A 21,411-nucleotide genomic window follows, 5' to 3' on the forward strand; every position below is an offset into this window, starting at 1 on the left:
GTGGAGTTTTATTGGAGACAATCGTGCGTTATATGTAGTAACAAGTGGTATGAGTAGAGGACAAATGTTCGACGCTTTCGTTTTAAAATGCACGAGAATTCGGAATATTTAATGAGAATTCCGTTGCAATCTAACAAGTGGGCAGTTGCTCTTGTACACTGCGAGAAAAATCTGCAGTTCGATTTACAATAATAGTTGAGGCAGTTTTGGTGAACGATACGATTTTTTTTGTATGCGGCACATAGCATTATAGTAACTTCACAAGCGTAATTTTTGCAAATCAAAATGCAGTTAAACTAACCAAAGTTCAAAAGTAACCAAGCACACGGAGAGAAATTTTTTGAAACAATTCTAGTGCTAGCATGGGAAAAGAGGCGCAAAGTGACGGCCAAGAAAAAATTCCGATGCCGACACTAGAAATTTTATTGAGGAAAACGTGAATTTTTCCCCGTATTTCTGTGAAAATTTCACAGAAATCCCTAGAATCTTTATCAAAAATATCAAGAAATTTTACCTTAACAGTACTAGAATTGTTCACAGCCAGTGGATCGTAATTTTTTCCAGTACTCGTACTAGAATTTTTCTAGAAAATTTCTCTCCGTGTATTGCAAAGTATTCTTCAACAAACAAATTTTCCTCCCTCAAGCATTCGAATGACGATTTTCATCATCAGTCCCATGCGCGCTACGTCACTAAAATAATCCCTGATTCACCACCCGTGGAATTTAGAGTGATGGCTGACAAATAGGAATTAACATCTTCCAATTGTCCGTGTGTTTTTCCCCCCAAGGTCTGTTGTGTTTCACTTACCACCAGACATTAATTATTATTCAATTAAATTGTCGCACTTAATCCAAAACAGGTGGCTAACGATAATGCCAGTGGGTGGGATGTAACAGTACATCCAGCCATTTTCCATTCAACGTAGATATCAGATGCGTTCATAAAAAAAAATACGTAACAGGAGGGACCAATGCGGAGGCCCCTGAAGAACAACGGCATATCTGTAATATGAGAGGATAATAAATGACGGTTTAAAAGCTGAAGGAGCGATAGTTGGTGGGACGAGCCAGTGTCTTAGGTTTCGACTTCGTGGTGGCGTCTGTTCATGCCTCACATGTGTGTGTCGTGCATTTATTTTTAACTCTTCTTTTATAATTTGCTGCTGCGAGAGAAAGAACTTCGGAGGCGTCGAGTTGCGTCTATAGATTATCCGCAAACGGTTGTCGGATACGTCAGCTGTCTCTCATCCGTGTCGTTTCAGATGAGGCGTGCAGAATTCTGTCTGTGATGATGTTATTAGATGATTTGAGGAAGTAAGGATTCACGGATGAAAAAGGTCAATAGAAAAACCTAGCAAATTCGCCAGACAATTCTATTGGATTTCTGTTGAAATTTCTATTAGTTTTTGGGCGATTCTATTGAAATGTTCAATACACTGAGAGAAAAGTATAATTCTTCTGACTATATTCCATCACCATCGAATTATAGTCAAAAACTCCTCAACAATTTTTCATGGGTTACGGTAACTATGGCCGGAGAAGCAATTACTACAATGAAATGTAGTCATTGCAACTATTTTATAGTTCTACTCACGATAGATTTGTCGTGGTTACTTTTGAACTTTGGTTAGTTTAACTGCATTTTAATTTGCAGAAATTACGCTTGTGAAGTTACTATAATGTTATGTGCCGCATACAAAAAAAATCGTATCGTTCACTAAAATGCCTGATTTTTCTCTCACTGTAGAAAATATTCTATAGAAAAAATGAGATAATTTCTGTAGAATTTCCTCTGCTCATTTTTCTAAGTTTTTTTCTTTGATTTTCTTGACGAGAAGGACAGGGAAATAAAATGTAAAAAAAAAATTGGAAAATTTAAGCGGAGGAAAGTCTATAGAAAACATCTGACGGGAATAAGTTATATGGAAAACTGGAATTCTATTGACTTTTTCTACTGAATATTTTCTATTGAACATTTCAATAGAATCGGCCAAAAACTAATAGAGAGTTCAATAGAAATTCAATAGAATTTTTTAACAAATTCGCTAGGTTAAATTTCTTCGTGTGTGTTTTATTGGTGAAATCGAAACAATTGGAATTATTTGATTTAATTTTTTTTAATTGCGCGGATTTCTGTTTTATTTTCAGTGATTCAGAGAAATACGATTCGAATCACGTGAATTTCCGGGGGAAAAAATCATGAAATTTCAGGTTTCACTGAAAATTCAGTGAAATTTCATCATTTTAAGGAGCATAAAGACGAGAATTCCTCAATTTACTTGAATTTCCAATCTAATATGACTATTCACTGCTACATATTACACAGAATTGTCAGTGGAATCTGAAATTTCATGATTTTTTCCCCTAAATCGCATTCAGTGTCCTGAAAGTTCCAGAATATATTTACCTACTGGAATTTTCTGGTTTTCTATTTATTTTCAGGGAAAAATGGAACTAACATTTGCAGTTTCCTTTGATTTCTCCACGAAATTCTGACTTTTCAATGACGAAATTCTCTAAAATTTAAGGGGTAATTAAACAACCCCTTTTAAATTCAATAACAATTTCCAAAAAGTGTACCGTAAATTTCAGACAAAAAATCTTGAAAAAATGTGTACAACAATTACAAATTATTTTTTTAAACTTGACTCCTACACAGCTAACTCCGTCATTTTTCAAATAAAAAATTGCAACCTTCATGTAAAATAGCCCAAACAATGTTTCTGAAAAAACCGAGAATATATTTTTAATATTTTAAGGATAAATTTTCTTTCTATTTTCCATGAATGGCGCAAATTTTTATATTAACCAAAACAAAATTAGATATGTACGAGTCGAATTCCAAAAAACTAATTCGTAATTGTTATTGTACCCATTTTTTCAAAAAATTTGAAGAAAAACCTCTATAGCTGAAAAATTGTAGTCCCTGAACTATTTTCAATATTTTAAGCACTCCGGGGCAAACGAATAATAAACACTCAATTTTGTTACACTAATTATTCGTTTGTAGACATACATAATCGATCTTCAATGCATGAGAAATCTCACTTCCATAGCCCGCGACTTTAAAAACTCATAGTGTTCTCCCCTTAAAAAGGATGAAAGGATAAAAAGTGGGGTTTTACACACGCCTAACCTGCGCCAAACATCATCTCGCCCCCAGCCTGATGAAATGAACTATTATTCTAGTTAAAACTCCCGACCAAACACGCCCATCCAAGGATATAATCGCCGAGGGTGTCTGCCAGACGTAATAACTACTGTGGCGGTACCAGTCGCAATGTGGCCGAACAGCCTCAGTGGAGCCGCTGGTTGTGGCGGTGGTACTGGAGCTGATCTTGGTGGTTTAACAGCAGCATCAACAACATCACCCACTGATCTATTCGGCCCAGCGGGATTTGGCGCATCCGCCGCAAATCCATACGGAGCCCTGAAATCATCCCCTTATGTCGGTGCACTCGGCATGCCACCCATCGAAGCACTCCACGGAACCATCGGCTATCCCGGTTGTACTCCCGCCGGTGAGTCGTACTACTGTGAGTGATTGAATATGTTTCATTAATTGTTTACTTATTACTATATCTCCACTTGATTACTGCTCGGATGCTGATGTTACCAGGGGAATTGGAATGTCTTGGTTTTATTTTATTCACAGGTAATCCGAGAAAACAGAGGAGAGAGAGGACGACGTTTAGTAGGGCACAGCTCGATATACTTGAAGGGCTTTTCTCCAAGACTCGGTATCCGGACATATTCATGAGGGAAGAGGTCGCCGTGAAGATTAATTTACCTGAATCCAGAGTACAGGTAAAGTTTTTTCATCTTTAGAAATTTTAATGTTTGTTTCAATTCTTTTGTTGGGCCTCAGTTCTTTTTTCTGCCAATGTTGGGTCAACACTGGTCGCCAGTGTTGGGCCAATGTTGGGTCCCAGGATTGGGCCAACATTGCCCCCAATTTTGCTCAATTTCGTTTCTCTTCATTCCTCGGTCTTGGTTGTAATTTTTTTTATCACCTTTGGAAAAATAGTGACGGCTAACGTTGGGCCAATGTCGTTTCAATGTTGTATTTTGAGGTTTGAGGCTTTCGCGGCCAACATTATTCAATCTCCATCATCAGGGCTAGGTTGCTCCGGTGCATTAAATGCTTGCGAAACGTCGGCAGAAAGCTGACTCTAGACGCGACATCCATTCGAAAGCCATAACAATGAATAATGTATTTTTTTTCATTTTTTAATATTTTCATTTATACTTCAAAAAATCTTGTTACTGGGTTTCAGTTCTAACTTTTGTATGCCAAGGCTCGGCCAGTACTGGGCCAATATTGGGTCCCAAGGTTGAGCCAACATAGCCCCAAACTTTCCTTTGTTTCGTTTCCTTTCATTACTTGATTTTAGTTCTAACTGTTTTTATGCCAACGTTGGGCCAATACTGGTCGCTAAGGTTCGGCCAATGTCGTTCCAATGCTGTTTTTCGCATCTTCCAAAATTTCAATTTTTACTTCAATTTTGTTGCTAGCTCTAGCTCCAGTTTTAATTTATTTCTGTCGAGGTTGCCCCAATACTGCTCGCCAACGCTGCGCCAACATTGCCCCGACTTTCCTTCATTTCGATTCTCTTCAGTCCTCGGTCTTAATTTCAACCTTTTTTATACCAGCGTTGGAACATTACTGATGGCTAATGTTGCGCCAATGTCATTCCAATGTTGTATGCCAGGGTTGAACCAGTATTGGCCCAATGCTGCTCGCCAACGCTGCGCCAACATTGCCCCGACTTTCCTTCATTTCGTTTCTCTTCAGTCCTCGGTCTTAATTTCAACCTTTTTTATACCAGCGTTGGAACATTACTGATGGCTAATGTTGCGCCAATGTCATTCCAATGTTGTATGCCAGGGTTGAACCAGTATTGGCCCAATGCTGCTCGCCAACGCTGCGCCAACATTGCCCCGACTTTCCTTCATTTCGTTTCTCTTCAGTCCTCGGTCTTAATTTCAACCTTTTTTATACCAGCGTTGGAACATTACTGATGGCTAATGTTGCGCCAATGTCATTCCAATGTTGTATGCCAGGGTTGAACCAGTATTGGCCCAACGTTTCCTACATTTTTCTGCTCTTCATTTGTCGGCTCCAGTCCTCATCTTTTTTCCGCCCAGTTTGGACCAACAGTGACTGCCAATGTTGATCCAGCATTGTCCCAACTTTTCCTCCGTATAGTTTTTTTGTCTGCCGAATGCATAAATAGGGGAATGAAGAGAAAACTGAGCATCAATTAAATTTACGATTTATCCGCTATCGTGATCATCGTCTTTATCATGTTTATCCTTCACCCCCCCCCCCCCCATAAAATTCTATTACATAATATCCTAAAACTCTCACCCATTCACTCAAACCCATTGTATCCTACAATTCACCTTCAAAGTTACAAGTCAAAACCGCAGTGAATAACGCAACCCGTAGACCAAAAAAATTGTCATCGTCTCGAGTTACCCGTAACACGAGCTACGACGAGAAATGTAAGGCGACTAGTTATTGGGTGGAAAACGTATAGAATTCTCCGACAATTCAAGTTACCCTTGGGGGTAGGGCTGCGATCAGTGGTGGCACGCGGAGAATGAGAAATCGATGCTCACACTCAGCTTCTACTCTATATACAGTCTTTTACTTTCAGGTGACCGTCAGTTAATTTGATTAGGCGATACTCGATATACACGTGCTCACTATCACGTGTTCAAGATTCCTTGACCATTTTTGCTTTTTTTGCGAATGGGTGGAGAGGAGTATTTGTAGAAAATTAGACGAGTAAATTCATGAAAGCCCAATATGATTGCTAGATCAATAACATTATATACAATTTATTGAAAAAAGCAATAACGCATCTCACAGGGAAAAAGGCATAATTAAAGTGACATGGGGGAATTTAGTTTATTTAAAAAACTTTAGTAATAACAAATACTAATATATAAAAAACTTTAATAATAACCAATACTAATATATTAGTATTAGTTGTTACTAAAGTATTTAAAATAAGATAAATCGCCCTATGTCACTTTCATTATGCCCTTTTTCCTGTGAGATGCGTTATTGCTTTTTTCAATTAATTAGTTATAATCATTGTCATTTCAAACAGCAATACGATCGATGAGAATCATATGTCTCAATTTATCAGCTGTTAAATTTTCATATTACAATAAATGATTTGCTCATGTTCTCATTTCTATGCGCTCTAAATATGATTTTAATCATAATTACAACTCTATTCTTTCTAGAACACACTTTAGAGGGTGAATTTCTGGAATTCAATGTTTCTTGATACTCGGGTAAAAGTGCGCGTTCACACTGTTATCAATTTTTATTTAGTTCACACGATACCCGAATGGAAATTTTAGTCAGATCTTGATCAGACACTAATCAAGTTATATCAGATTCTGATCAGGTATGTAACGCTATAATTTTGAATTTTCTACTAGGGTAATTCATTTAATCTGGTGTTCATCTCATCAATATAATTCCGTACTAAGAATATTGTCATCTCGTGTTTTCAGCACCAAAATGAAAATTAAAACTTAATTTGGAATATTGAGCCACAGCTCCTTTTTATTCATAGCAGAAATTTTGTATTTGGATATTAATATTATTTGTGGATGTCCCCATGAGGGGGACCACTTTGTCGATATGGTGTTATGTATACTCTGATAATATTGATAACATTCCGCACATTTTGAGCCCAAAATTATCTTCCTAGGGTCAAAAATGACGTCGTTGGATAATGTGGGAAAAACAATTTAACATTGGTATATTAGTATTAGCTGTTACTAAAGTTTTTAAAATAAGATAAATCGCCCTATGTCACTTTCATTATGCCCTTTTTCCTGTGAGATGCGTTATTGCTTTTTTCAATTAATTAGTTATAATCATTGTCATTTCAAACAGCAATACCATCGATGAGAATCATATGTCCCAATTTATCAGCTGTTAAATTTTCATATTACAATAAATGATTTGCTCATGTTTTCATTTCTATGCGCTCTAAATATGATTTTAATCATAATTACAACTCTATTCTTTCTAGAACACACTTTAGAGTGTGAATTTCTGGAATTCAATGTTTCTTGATACTCGGGTAAAAGTGCGCGTCCACACTGTTATCAATTTTTATTTAGTTCACACGATACCCGAATGGAAATTTTAGTCAGATCTTGATCAGACACTAATCATGTTATATCAGATTCTGATCAGGTATGTAACGCTATAATTTTGGATTTTCTACTAGGGTAATTCATTTAATCTGGTGTTCATCTCATCAATATAATTCCGTACTAAGAATATTGTCATCTCGTGTTTTCAGCACCAAAATGAAAATTAAAACTTAATTTGGAATATTGAGCCACAGCTCCTTTTTATTCATAGCAGAAATTTTGTATTTGGATATTAATATTATTTGTGGATGTCCGCATGAGGGGGACCACTTTGTCGATGTGGTGTTATGTATACTCTGATAATATTGATAACATTCCGCACATTTTGAGCCCAAAATTATCTTCATAAGGTCAAAAATGACGTCCTTGGACAATGTGGGAATAGTATATTTCGTAACGAGTGCAAGAAAGTGTTTTTTGGCGAGTGGGAGGTTTATATCACGAGCCGAAGGCGAGTGATATAATCCCACGAGCTAAAAAACATTTTTTCACGAGTTACGAACAATATTTTTCATCACAATGTGGCGGAAATTGGACTTTTAGGCACGCGGAGCTTGCCGAAAAGTTCACTTTTCGTCACAGCGTGATGAAAAAACTATTTAACATTGGTGCAAATGGGAGTTGCTGGCACGAAAATCTGAATATCTCGGAAACTAGAATCAACAAACTGGCCCCTTTTCATGTGGACGTCCACATTTGTTCAGAATGAAAAAATCTATCATTATTTTCACTATATTGCATTCACATTCTCTTATTCTTAACGTCAAAAATGTGAGATAGTCTCATAATTCTAGCTGTTGATTCTAATCAACTTCCTTCGAAGAAAACCTTAGTAAACGCAAAATTACGAAAGAAGAATTATTCTATTTTCATCTGAGCTAAATGATTTGGACAATTATAATTCGTTTATTCATGTTCAAAGAATGGCATTTAATTCTCTTGTTTGCTGAACCGGCTTCATGAAAATTCGACGCAACACGATTGTACTCATGAAAACCGCCTTCCTTTCTCCATTCATTCGAGATATCCGCCATGTTCGAGGTCTCATTTTCGGTTTGACATATTACCGATCCTTTTTTAGAAAGGATATAGACTTCATTCATCATTTTTCTAAAATCATAATTCCTAATTCCCGCTCAGTTTTGATTGGTTCATCCGACTAGTCCATAGCTCATGTCACCAACGTGCAGATTATATTATATAATAGTAGGGGCAAGATGGGCCGTATTAAATCTCCAACAGCGCAATTTGCATTGTTTATTTCGTCGAATTAAAGATTCAAAAAAATCTCCTTTGCCTCACGTCCCCAAAATGTCAATGCGATTAATACTGCCTACTACATTATGCAAATACTCATGTTAAATTATAAAATTATTACCATTCAGAGCCCATTCTTCATGTTGAAATGGTCGAAAATGTTGAATTCATAGGCGGAGAGAAAAGTTGGATAAAAATTGCCTAGAAAATCGTGGCAAATTTGACATCGTGGGCCTGAAGCAATTTCCACTCGGGATATTGAGAATGCCGGGTTAATTTTACAGTTTCGGCTGTAATTACCCCCACGTTGAGTAAATTTTTTCGGGTCCACGGAGAAAAATTTACTATTCGTCTCGCACTTTTCCCCCAATATAGCGTGAAAAAGCGCTAAAAATCGACGGCAAAAATTACACCAGTTGTTGAAATTCACCAAATAATTTTCTCCATGTCGAGTTCGCACCACGATTACTTGACTTGTTCGGTAATTTTTTTTCCAACTTTTCTCCATGAACATAAAAACGTTTTCTCAGTGGCGAATTTCACTGGGAAACGCCATTGTGCTTGACTTGTTTTATATCCAATAGTTATTCCTCCTTGGAATGCTCCCGACAATGGTTGCTACGTGCATTTGACCCTGACACGCACAGCGAAAATGAAAAGACTCGATGTTGAGAGAAAAAAAATTCTAACCAAACACAAATAATTGTGTTGCCTATGTGGAGGCACTACGTGGACACCCCACGATTTCCATGGGGGCAAGGAGTCACACTAGTTTTTGCCTCAGTGGCCTTTCGGAAATGAGTCCGAGACGTGGTTGCGCATATAACCGCCCTCATCAAAAACGGTCCCGCCGGGACAACCGGGCGCTTCTGCAATTAGTCGCCTCTCCTGACACCTGGCCTTGAACTGAATAGCGACAATCTCATAGTCTTGTGCACGTTTCAACGTCAATTTCTTTTTACGATCGTTTTTCAAGAATATCGTTGGATGAAAATGTGGTGCTCTGGGTTTCTAGGTTTGAGCAGTAAAAAAAGTTATGATTAAAGTATTGTAGTTCCAGGCTTGATACTCACTGTTCAATACTTTTACGATATCCCAGTATCTTTTATACAGTTTTCTACAGACCACACGCTACCAAACCATTTGCATCATCAAATTTGTCAATTACATTTTGCACAGAATTATTATTTTTTAAACATTCGTTGTTTCTAAATAAATAATTGAAATTGTTTAAACTTTCGGAAACCTTTTTTTTTGGCGATGAAATCGATTTCTGATAAAATTCTAAATATGCATAAATTTGTTACGATTCCGTATTTTATACAAAATACTCGCCCTGTAAAAGGCCTAGAGCCATCGAAATAACATTATTATTATTATTATTATTATTATTAGTAAATACTCGTAATTTTTAAAAATTGCACTTTTTAAATTATTTCATCAATCTTTCTTCAATAGCGGTTCAATATCGAGATTCCATTTCAAACCTGCAAAGTTTAAATTATAAAATCGTTGTAAATTGTCCGGAAACTTTGGCTCAAATGGAGCGGAAATGAAAGCTCTAATGTTCTAAGTAGACAAGCATTTCATTGGAGAAAAAATAGCCAATGTACTTGGCTATCCTTACGCATTCTTAATGTAAATTTGATTTTTTTAATTAAATTTCCGGTATATACTGCTTATAAATTATTATTATGTGACAGTTTCATTGAAATTTCAAAAAATTTCGTGTTTGGAAGACCATCATATGGTGACAAAATTAATGGAAATGGTTTATTTGAGTGCCATTATTCCATGAAAATGAATAGAAATTGTAGAAACTTTTTACGACTTCTGCGTAATTTGGTACTGACATTTGACGTATTGATGTTTTTATTAAAAATTCAAATAAGTTTAGGATCTCTCGTCCGCGTGCCGCTGAGAAATTTGGTATCGCATTGAACTTTCCGTGACATTCGAAATTTCATGATTTTTCTCCCTAAACTGAACCTTAATTCCGCTGTTCTTCATATTTCTACGAAATTGTGCATGGAATTTCATTTTTTTAATAGTGCTGTAGAGTATATTCTACTTCTCCTAAGTAGAATGACGATAACTAAATCATAAATTAATCCAAAATTCAACTTGTGAATAAAAAATTAGATTATTTGAATATAGCAAAAAACGAATATTTGAATTTCACACACCTTTTGTAGACATTCAACAGACACTAAAAAACGTCTGAATAAAATGAAAATGTGTCTGAATTTCAGACGAACAGGTGCCCAAACATCCTAAGGGGAGACTACTATGAGTTTTAAAAGTCATGGGTTATTGGAGTGAGACTTTTCATACGTTGAAGATCGATTATATAGATTTGAAAACGAATGATTAGTGCAAAAAAAATTTTTTATTGTTGGTTTGCCCGAAAACGCTTAAAATGCTAAAAACAGTCTAGCGCCTCCAATTTTTGAGCTAAAAAAGATTTTTTTTTGTTAATTTTCGGAAAAATGTGTGGAACAACAATTACGAGCCCTTTTTTTTGGAATTCGATTTCTACATAGATTTCGGTTTTTTTCATATAAAAAAATTCACTATTTGTGTAAAAAAATACAAAAAAAGAAAATTTAGCCATGTAAGAGGCGAATTGAAAAAAAATAGCTCGTAATTGTTATTCTACATATTTTTCCGAAAATATTGAAAAAAAAAATCCTTTGTAGCTCAAAAATTGGAGGCCCTGGACTGTCTTTGGCATTTTAAGCGTTTTTGAGCAAACGAAAAATAAAAATAGTATATTTCGTAGCGAGTGCTAAAAAACATTTTTTCACGAGTTACGAACAATATTTTTCAAAAATTTTTGCACTAATTATTCGTTTTTAAATCTATATAATCGATCTTCAACGTATGAAAAGTCTCACTCCAATAACCCACGACTTTTAAAACTCATAGTAGTCTCCCCTTAATTCGTGTTTGAAATTCAGACAAATCAGACATTCGTTTTTTCTGTGAAGAAAATAAAAATCAAGTCGTCACCTACTTGATTCAAGTACAACCTAGCGTATTGGTTAGCCTTCGGCGTTGCGATTGTGATGTGAAGAAAAACTCTGGTAAAAACGAATACACAGAGTCGTGGTTAGAATAGCGCTGCTCCCCAGAAATAAAAACCCGAGAAACCCAAGCCTGTCACACTCGTCTCACATTGATCGCACAAGGCTTCCCAGCGGCTCTCCTTCATTCGTGTTTTTCAACAAAAGGGAATTTTGTGAAGTTGGAGGAATTACTCTCATCACTCGACAATGAGGAAAAATATTCTGTTTTGGTTCAAAAGTCGTGGATGTTTTTAAATACCAAGTCGAAGTCATCGAATCAGAGATAGGCATAATCATAAATTATCATTACCATTAATTTCATAAATATTCAATCAAGTAATAGAACTTAACAATTTTCAATTATTAAATTAATCAACAATTAAATATTTCAATTCCGAATTATTTTATCAATCAATAATCGAATTCGGAAGAATGACGATTATTTGATAATCTCTAATATTTTTTGAAAATTTCCAATTATTCACCTAATAGTTATTGAAAAAATTTAAATTCTCAATTATTGATTATTTTCCAAGTTCCAATGATAAACAAATGAATTCGGTTATTTGGGGAAATAATTCTCTTAATATTTCTGGAATAATGATTGATGCCGATCACTGCATCGAATTGGTTTTTTGAAATTCAATTCTTACACTGCTAGACATTTTTGAAATTTCATGGAAGATATCATAGTAAATCTCATAAGAGTGACATTGAATCGGATTGAGGGAAAGAATGGTTATGAAATTTCAAGTTTTAAGTAGATTTCACGGAAATTCATGAGATTTCAGAGGGAATGAGATCGAAATTTCACAACTTGATTGAATTTTCAGTGGAACATGAGTATTCAGAAACAAAATGACATGAATTTTCAATTTTTCCTGAATTTTCCTGATTTTTCTGAATTTTGACAGAATAATTGAACTGAAAAATCAAGTATTTTATTAATTTCCCGATCATTTGAACAGAAAATCAATGGAACATTTGATTTTTCAATGACAAGATTTCCTGAAATTTCAGTGGAACTTGAACACGATATAAATTTCCGGAATTTGGTACGGAAAATTCAGACGAAAATTGTTCACAGTGTACAGTCGAGCACTAAAGTTCGCAACAGATTACATAGAATGCAAGTTCAGGCTGTTCACGAACTTTAATGCTCGACTGTACACACTAATTTTACACTAATTTTATTTTTTTTTACAACAAATTTGACCATTCATGTAAAATAGGCCAAAAAATGTTTCTGAAAGAATCAAGAATATATGTTTAATATTTTAAGGATAACTCCTTTGCCTATTTTACATGAATGACGCAATATTTCATATTGAACAAAACGAAATCAGCTGTAGGAGTCGAATTTCAAAAAACTAATTCGTATTTATTATCGTCCACATTTTTTCAAAAATTTTGATAACAAAAAACCTCTGCAGCTCAAAAATTGGAGGCCCTGGACTATTTTTAAAATTGAAGCGTATGCGGAGCAAGCGAACAATAATCAATTTTTTTTTTAATTATTCATTCTTACACATACATAATCTATCTTCAATGCATGCGCAATCTAACTCTAATTTCCCGCGAATTTTAAACTTCATAGTAGTCTCCCCTCACAATTCTCTTAAATCGAAATTCTCAACACTAAAAATTCAAATGCAATTATTACTAGACTTTCAAAGAAATTCTCTCAAAGTCATTTCAATTCTCTTCCCGCAGGTCTGGTTTAAGAATCGTCGCGCAAAATGTAGACAACAGCAGAAGCAGCAGCAACAAGCGCAGGAGAAAGCCCCGCGATCTAAAAAGCCGTCCGGCAACCCCGTGAGCAATCCCACAGCCGGCAAGAGTCCCTCGATAGCAACCACCCCAACATCATCAGCGGCTGTTCCAGCAACGACACCACTGTGAGTTTGTTTTTCAAAAATATTTTCATCCTCAATTCATTTTTCGGCTTCTCCTTACCCAAAACCTATTCACTCTCGTCTCTCTTAACAAGACCTTTTTTCTCGTTCTCGATGCTTAAGCCGCGGCATTTACCCTTTTGTTATTAACTGCACGGAATATCGACCTAAAGAAGGGCGAGTTCCTCGCTGAAGGTGGTCTTGGGCCTCGGGTAATACTCTGTGTATATTGTGAATGGAAAAATCCTGAGGCTTCAGGATATACGTCGGACTTTAACCCCGAAGATTATCTCTACTTAGAATTACCTACCTGTTAGAGCTGGAACACTCCAAGTTGCGGTTCGAGTGCATCAACCGTCTTGTTAGTTAGGGTATTGGGTGTACTGCGAGAGAAAAAACGACCTAATATCACCAAACTTATTTCTTCAGCCAAATCTAGCATCTCTTGGGAACTAACGAGAGTTTCGTAGAATGAGTCATGACTTGAACATTACTGTTAAAAATTTTTCACTGAAATTTTGAGCCATTTTGTTCACAATTTCATGGAAAAATCCGTTAGAACTGCAAACTTTGGTATAATTATTCCGGGAAAACTAAGGAAAAATCCTGATTCCGGAAATTCAGAGAAATCACTCGTCGGATTCCAGATTCTTCTGAATTTTCAGGAAATTCCTTGAAAAATTCTTTGAATTTCAAAAATTTTTAATGAATTTCCTTGAATTTATTTACATGAATTTTCATGAAAATTCATGTAAATTTATGTTCTCATGAAAATTCATGTAAATTCAGGAAGCTGAAGATTTCTCAATTTACATGAATGTTCATAAAAACATGAATTTTCATGAATTTTCATGAAAATTCATGAAAATTCATGTCAATTGAGGAATTTTCGTCTTCCTGTCACAAAAAAATGGGACTTAACTTTAATTTTCAGAGAAACTTAAAATTCCATTGACTTCTTTTTCCTTAATCGAATTCAAGGTTTTTTTCCGAAAAATTCAGCCAATTTTTTTTAACAGTGCACTTAACGATGAATCGAGAATTTTTCGTCTCAAGAAATCGTTTTTTTTCATGTGATACGATGAAAAAATGACTCAAAATACCTGAAGCTTCGACTCAATGAATTAGGAATATTAGAGAGGCTTTCGTATTGAATAATGAATTTAAACGAAAGAAATAACTCCAACATATTCTTATTTCAAACTACTTATGTTTCGAGTACATCATCTTCTTTCAAAAAAAAAAAAAAAAAACAATTTTTCGTCGTCATTTTTTCTCTCTCTGTAATTTACAAAAATATTCGTGAATTTACAAAAAAAATTATATTTTCTTGACAACACTCATGCATCATTCTCAGCAATTAATGAAACATTATTATGTGATTTATGTCTTTCCGGTAGAAGCGGCGGTACCGGGGGCTCCGCTGCAAGTTCACCAACTCTGTTGAGGGACTCCCCGCAATACAAACCCGCTGGTGGCGCCACCGGCCTGTTGTTCGCTGCTAGTACCACACCACCCAGTGTAAGCTATCGACAAATTTCTCATTTATCGACTTTTGAAAATAATGTAAATTGTTACGGACGAGGAAACGATACTCCCTCAGTTTACCGACGAAATTTCGAAAGGTCATTTGGCAGTCAAATAATTGACTGAGACCTTAAGATTTTGTACATTTGATATTGGAGAGATCATCTATGTCCTGAATAATTTCTGTGAACAATTTTATGTCGATGTGAGGAATAAAAAATTACAGATTAATTACCACCGAAAATTAATGAAAAAAGTCAAATTTCTTGCCTATTGTTGGACGAATTTGAAAATATATATATCAGGACTAACGATTTATAATCTAATCTGAGTCTGAGATTCTCCGAATAATTTAGACGTAGCACCATTTGAAAATTGAATGATAAATAATAAAGAAGATGAAGTACAGACTCTGCAAATATAAAGTTCAGGGAACGAGTAGCCCCTCGGTTTATTTTTTTAAATGAAAAAAGGAAAAATATAATAGAATGAAATAGAAGTATTTTTTATTCTATATGAACAATTTTACGAGCATTTATATTCCTTTTGTCGAAACATATGCAAAGATTTTTACTCAACACATCACATAGTTTTTTAGGTATCAGTGCAACTCTGGCACTGTTATAAAATTACTTCTGAAATTTCAAAAAAAAAATATTGAAATTTTTAACGACTCATTCACATGAAATTTCGATATACTCTGTGACTGAAAAATCAGCTGAATTATGGAATATTCAACGAAATTGTAATTTCAGGCCCGCATGACCAGGGATAGCCCCATTAATTATAATTATTAATTATTTAATAGTCAATTAGTTAATATCACTCTTAAATTGTAATTATTGAAGCAATCATCAATTTAAATATTCAAATTCTGAATTATTTATTAATCAGTTGTTGAGTTAGGAAGATTGACGATTATTTGGATGATCAGAAATCCCTTTTAAGAAATTTAGTATTATTTATTTGATAGAAAATTTACAGTTCCATATTGTTAAATATTTAATTCATCATCAATCGGAAATTTAGATTATCAATTATTTTACTATTTTTAAACTTTGATTAGCAATTTTAGACTTTGATCAATGTAAGTCGGAAAACCTTTTAATATTGAAGAATCGGAAGATTGATGGCAATGAAATGATTGACAATGGAAATTATTGAAAATTTTGCATATCCAGACGATTATTTTTTTGCTTTTCCAATCCATTGAGAATTCAATTGAATGTGATACCTAATTTTCACAATGAGTTTGAGAACTCTAGCTGTCATTGAAATATCAATGCCCACCTGACATGAAAACCCCAATTTTCTCGAATTTCAAAACTGAATAAGAGATTCTATGAACGATTTGATCATAAATGAAATTTAAATTGATAAAATTGAGAATTTGAGAGCAGCTATTAATGAAATTTCGAAAAATTTCTAACAGTGCAAACAATAATTTTTTATATCTTGCAGTTGGGTGGAACAGTCTACAGCAGTGGTGGTAGCAGCAGTAGTATCTGGAGTCCAGCAATAACGGAAAATGGTGGAACATTTCCTGGAGATCATCAGAGGCTCGCGTGGACCACCACAGCCTCTCAACAACAGTGTTATCAGAATTACTCGTCATATTATTCTAACATGGAGTACCTTTCGCCCGCTCCCCATCAATTAAATGTAGTGGTGAGCAATTTTTACTCAATTAAATTTTCAAATGCAAATGCAAAAAAAACTGAATTGTAAAGACGATGAATGAATGTAATCGTTCCATAAGCACGGTGCGTTATTTTTTGGCGCCGATACACTTTGGCACTGATTTTTTTGGCGCACATACAGTGGTTACTCCCTAACATTTCAGTCGGAGAAGATGACTTCCCCCACCATCGACAATGTAAATGTGTTTGGGTAAATCTGTGTGTCCCTCTGCGCGATGGGACTGCGCAGTAAAATTACTCTCGGCATGTGAGTGTGAAACAGGTAGATTCTCTCTCTCTATCTCTTTCCCAGCTCCGCCTCCAACGGAAGAGTAAGGGCTTCCCGAACATGATTTAATCCCTTGAATTCTGGCCCGAAGGGCTGAAATGTTAGGGAGTAACCACTGTAGTAATTTGGCGCATATGAAAGAACTTCTTTAATAATTGAATCGCAGACGGTGATGAAAAAACAAATTAATGAGACTTAAAATATTGTTATCTATTGTGTTAGATGAATTTTAAAAAAATTGATAGAGAAAAAAATTAATGCAGTAGTTTGTTGAAACTTTTCGCCAATAGGGAACTTTCATAAAGCTCAATTCTTTCTAATTCCCGTATTCACTCATCCGTCGGGACGTATGGATAGCTAAACAGCGAAAATTATGGAGAAATATTGCCCAGATGTCTTGGGATAATTAATTGAAAATCAGCGGTTTTCGAGGCCAATTTTTTGGCCAGACGTCACGAAGACGGTCAGATAACGCTTCATTGGTCGAAAGAGAAGAGAGTGGGGAGTTGTCCTTCATTGGCCGAGGCGCACCTCAAGATTAGGTTAGGTCCTCTCGAGCTATTCTGTGATTGGTCCAGCGCTCGACCGTCTGCGTGACGTCATTAGCAATTTCAAATCTTCAACTCTTAACAATTAATTATTAATTAATGAGCAATATTTCAAACGTTTGTAAATGACAAATAAATCATTCAGGTGCCAAACTTGAGATTAGAAAATTGAGAAAATTTCATGCAAGTTTCCTATTGCGTCCATGAGAAAATACATGAGTGTATAAATATACCTGTATAGAAAGTATAGAATATAAAAAAATGGAAAACAAAAAATTGATCGTTTGAAATAATAATAATTCTTTTCACTAAAATATGAAATAGTTATTTGTCTACGGGCTGAGTGGCACATACTATTTTTTGTCATGAATGCCCGGGGGTGTGGGGGGGGGGGNAAAAATGTCTTGTGACTCCTCTTCGTCACTGTCGGGTATAATGAAATTAATTTCGCTCTTTTGTTTAACGGAATTTGTTACGATTTTCCTCGTGAATTTTGGGTTTTGGTGGCAATCTATAGTTCAGCCGCACGAGCTATAGTGTAAGAGGGACTCACTTCACGTCTTACTTAACAGGCCATGGCCCGTAAATCGTGAAATCGGGGCTAGTTTTTACTTACCGGCCCATGGCCTGGGGGGCTATTCTCGAAATATTTCCGTGCGCTGAATCGACTCCGTTGACGGAACGCCTATATGATTCCTATACGCAATTCGTCTACGAAGCCACTTCCGTGCACGGAAATATTTCGAGAATAGGCCCCCTGGTAAATCCCACTTACGGGTTCTAAAAAACACCACGAAAACGCCACTTAACGGGCATGAATGACAAAAATGTTTTTTTTAAGATATTCAAGTTTTGTTATTGATCACGCGGCACCAAAAAATCGACGCCAAAAAATCCTGTCTCACCACACGGACGAAAAAATTTAATATAAAAAAAAATATATAAAAAAAAAAATTGAATTGTCTATTAGTTTTTGGTCGATTCTACTAGAATGTTCGATTGAAAAAATTCAATAGAAAAAGTCAATAGAACTAGATTTTTCTATATAACTTATTCTATTGAGATATTTTCTATAGAATTTCCTCGGCTCAAATTTTCTGTTTTTATCATTCTATTTTTCTTTTCTTCTCATTAAGAAAATCAAACAAAAAAATTGGAAAATTTGAGCCGAGAAAATTCTACAGAAAATATCTCAATAGAATAAGTCGTATAGAAAAATCGAATTCTATTAACTTTTTCTATTGTATATTTTTTATTGAACATTTCAGTAGAATCGGCCAAAAACTATGAAATGTAAATATTGAACTAATAGCACTCTTTCAATGCAAATCTCATATTCAAAATTATTGCAGGATACTGGAGCTGGTAGTCTCGACAATACGTGGAGCAAAACACGGGACGAAAATACCTCTTCGTGGTTTTACAATAGCGCCGGTTGGGGTGAACGAAAGTGAACATAACAGAATTTTTTTTAGGGTCGTAACGTAAAGAAAATGGCAATGATTTGAGGCAATTATGGTACATATCAGAGCTAGTCAAAGGGCTTCGAGTCAGCTTGAGTTTATATGTAAAAACAAAATGATTAGAACAGAAATTGAGACTGTCTGTCTTGTCTACTCCTCATTTCTGAATTATCTTCGGTTATTTTTGGATGAATTCCCTTGTAACATTCCCCAATCTGCACGAGAAAAAATGCACATCTGGGAATGAAATGCGATAGCTTATGATACATATCGACAATGGAACATCTTCTCGGATGGAGGGATTCGTGAAAATAGGGAAAGGACAGTCGAACGAAGAGTGAATGAAACTACTCCTTCAATGAACCGAAGAAATCTGTCTAGACATATCTATTAACAAAGGAATCTGCTTATGTATTGGCGACGGAATCGAACTCGAAGGATTCATCAATCAAAATCGAGTCTAGAGGAACAAATTTTTTTGTAAATTTTATACACTTTCTCGATGTATAATAGTTGAAAATGCCAGTTATAACGAGAAAATTGGAATCAATGGTGGATGTAAATTTGTTCTCATATTTTTATCAATTCGTATTGATAATTTGTTCATTTCATAGATTAAAATTATTATTCATACGTAATATATATATTGCTGTACATTCTATAAATAATGAGAATATGACGGCCATGCCATGTCATGAATAGTTATAATCTTGCCACAAAATTAGGGCGCTGATGATCCTGAAAGTAAAGCTGCCGTTGATGTATGGCCGTGACTTTCAATTGTGTTCGAGAGTTGTTATGGAAGTTTCTTTGGATGTATGCAAGTGATCTTCGATGGGGGCACGAACGAAAAAATTTAATAGAAAAATCTATCGAATTCGTTAGAAAATTCTGTTGAATTTCTATTGAACTGTTCTATTAGTTTTTGGCCGATTCTATTGAAATGTTCAATAGCAAATATTCAGTAAAAAAAGTCCATAGAATTCAATTTTTCTGTATAACTTATTCTATTGAGATACTTTCTATAGAATTTCCTCAGCTCAAATATTCTAAGTTTTTTTGTTTGATTTTCTTGGTGAGAAGAAAAGAAAAATAGAGTGAAAAAAACTTAGAAAATTTGAGTCGAGCAAATTCTATAGAAAATATATGAAAAGAATAAGTTATATAGAAAAATCGAATTCTGTTGACTTTTTCTATTGAATGTTTTCTATTGAACATGTCAATAGAATCAGCCAAAAACTAATAGAAAATTTAATAGAAATTTAATAGAATTTTCTAACGAATTCGATAGGTTTTTGTATTAACTTTTTTCGTGCGTGGGGAGTCAATCGGGGTATGATGAGGGAAAATTAGGTGACGACTTTTTCTATCGATGAAAATACCTTTGGCATACGTTTGATATTTGTGATTACAGAGTTGATTTCAGTGATTTCAGGAAGGTAAGATTGCAACGATTTTAAGTATCACGCAATATGATTTTATAACTGCAGTCGACATGGAATTATTCCATCAATTCGAAATCAAGGATTTCAGAGAAATTGAAGTCATCGAAATCAGTGTCTATAAAGTTTAATTAACACGCATGAAAAAATTCAATAGAAAACCTAGCGAATCCGCTAGAAAATTCTATTGGAATTCTATAGGAATTCTATGGGGGTTTCTATAGGATTTCTATTGGAATTCTGTTGACAAATTTTATTTGTTTTTTGCGCTGATTCTATTGCATTTTTAATTGGAAAAAGTCAATAGATTTTGAATTTTTCTTCAAATTTTTCTCTTGATATTTATTCCATTACAATTATTGGGCAAAAAATTTCCTAGTTTTTTCCACGGGATTTTATTTTGTTTTGCATTGCAGAATCCGAGTGGAAAAAACTTAAAAAATTGATTCCCAAACATTCTTATAGAAAAAATCTCAAGAGAAAAATTAAAATAGAAATTCGAAATCTATTGACTTTTTCTTATCGAATATCCAATACAATCAACGCAAAACACAAATAGAATTTTTCAATAGAATTACAATAGAAATCCTATAGAAACCCCATAGAATTCCTATAGAATTCCAATAGAATTTTCTTGCCAATTCGCTAGGTTTTCTATTCATAGTAAGTGTTAAAGTGAGTGATTCTTCCAAAGTCTCCACATCTCCATGTCTCCTCATTCCTACACTGAGAGAAAAACGATAAAGTTCTCAAACAAGTCTTACTTGTGCCAAGAAAATCGTTTTTTGAAAATGATCAAAAAAGGGTTTTTTCATCACGCTGTGACGAAAAGTGAACTTTTTGGCACGTTCCGCGTGCCTAAAAGGCCAATTTCCGCCACATTGTGATGAAAAATATTGTTCGTAACTCGTGAAAAAATGTTTTTTAGCTCGTGGGATTATATCACTNTATACTATTTTGTGTCTAACATGCAGAGAGTGTGCCGGAATGAAAAATTTTTGTCGCAAAAATAGATTTAGTAGTTAAAAAAAATGCATTCTCAGTACACAC

General features: G+C 34.9%; 1 protein-coding gene across 1 annotated transcript; it reads left to right on the plus strand.

The window, feature by feature from the left end:
* The first annotated feature begins 3,282 nt into the window (after positions 1-3,282).
* LOC107037684 (homeobox protein OTX2-A) lies at positions 3,283-18,934 on the plus strand. The gene is made up of 6 exons (XM_015256346.1): positions 3,283-3,538; positions 3,658-3,809; positions 13,232-13,416; positions 14,814-14,934; positions 16,402-16,608; positions 18,809-18,934. The coding sequence occupies exons 1-6, from the start codon at positions 3,283-3,285 to the stop codon at positions 18,908-18,910; spliced, it is 1,023 nt and encodes a 340-aa protein (XP_015111832.1). The 3' UTR covers positions 18,911-18,934.
* Positions 18,935-21,411: the final 2,477 nt, after the last annotated feature.

The sequence above is a fragment of the Diachasma alloeum genome, unplaced genomic scaffold (genome assembly GCF_001412515.2).
Source record: "Diachasma alloeum isolate Michigan unplaced genomic scaffold, Dall2.0 Dall_scaffold_00269, whole genome shotgun sequence".
NCBI classification, from domain to species: Eukaryota; Metazoa; Arthropoda; class Insecta; order Hymenoptera; family Braconidae; genus Diachasma; species Diachasma alloeum.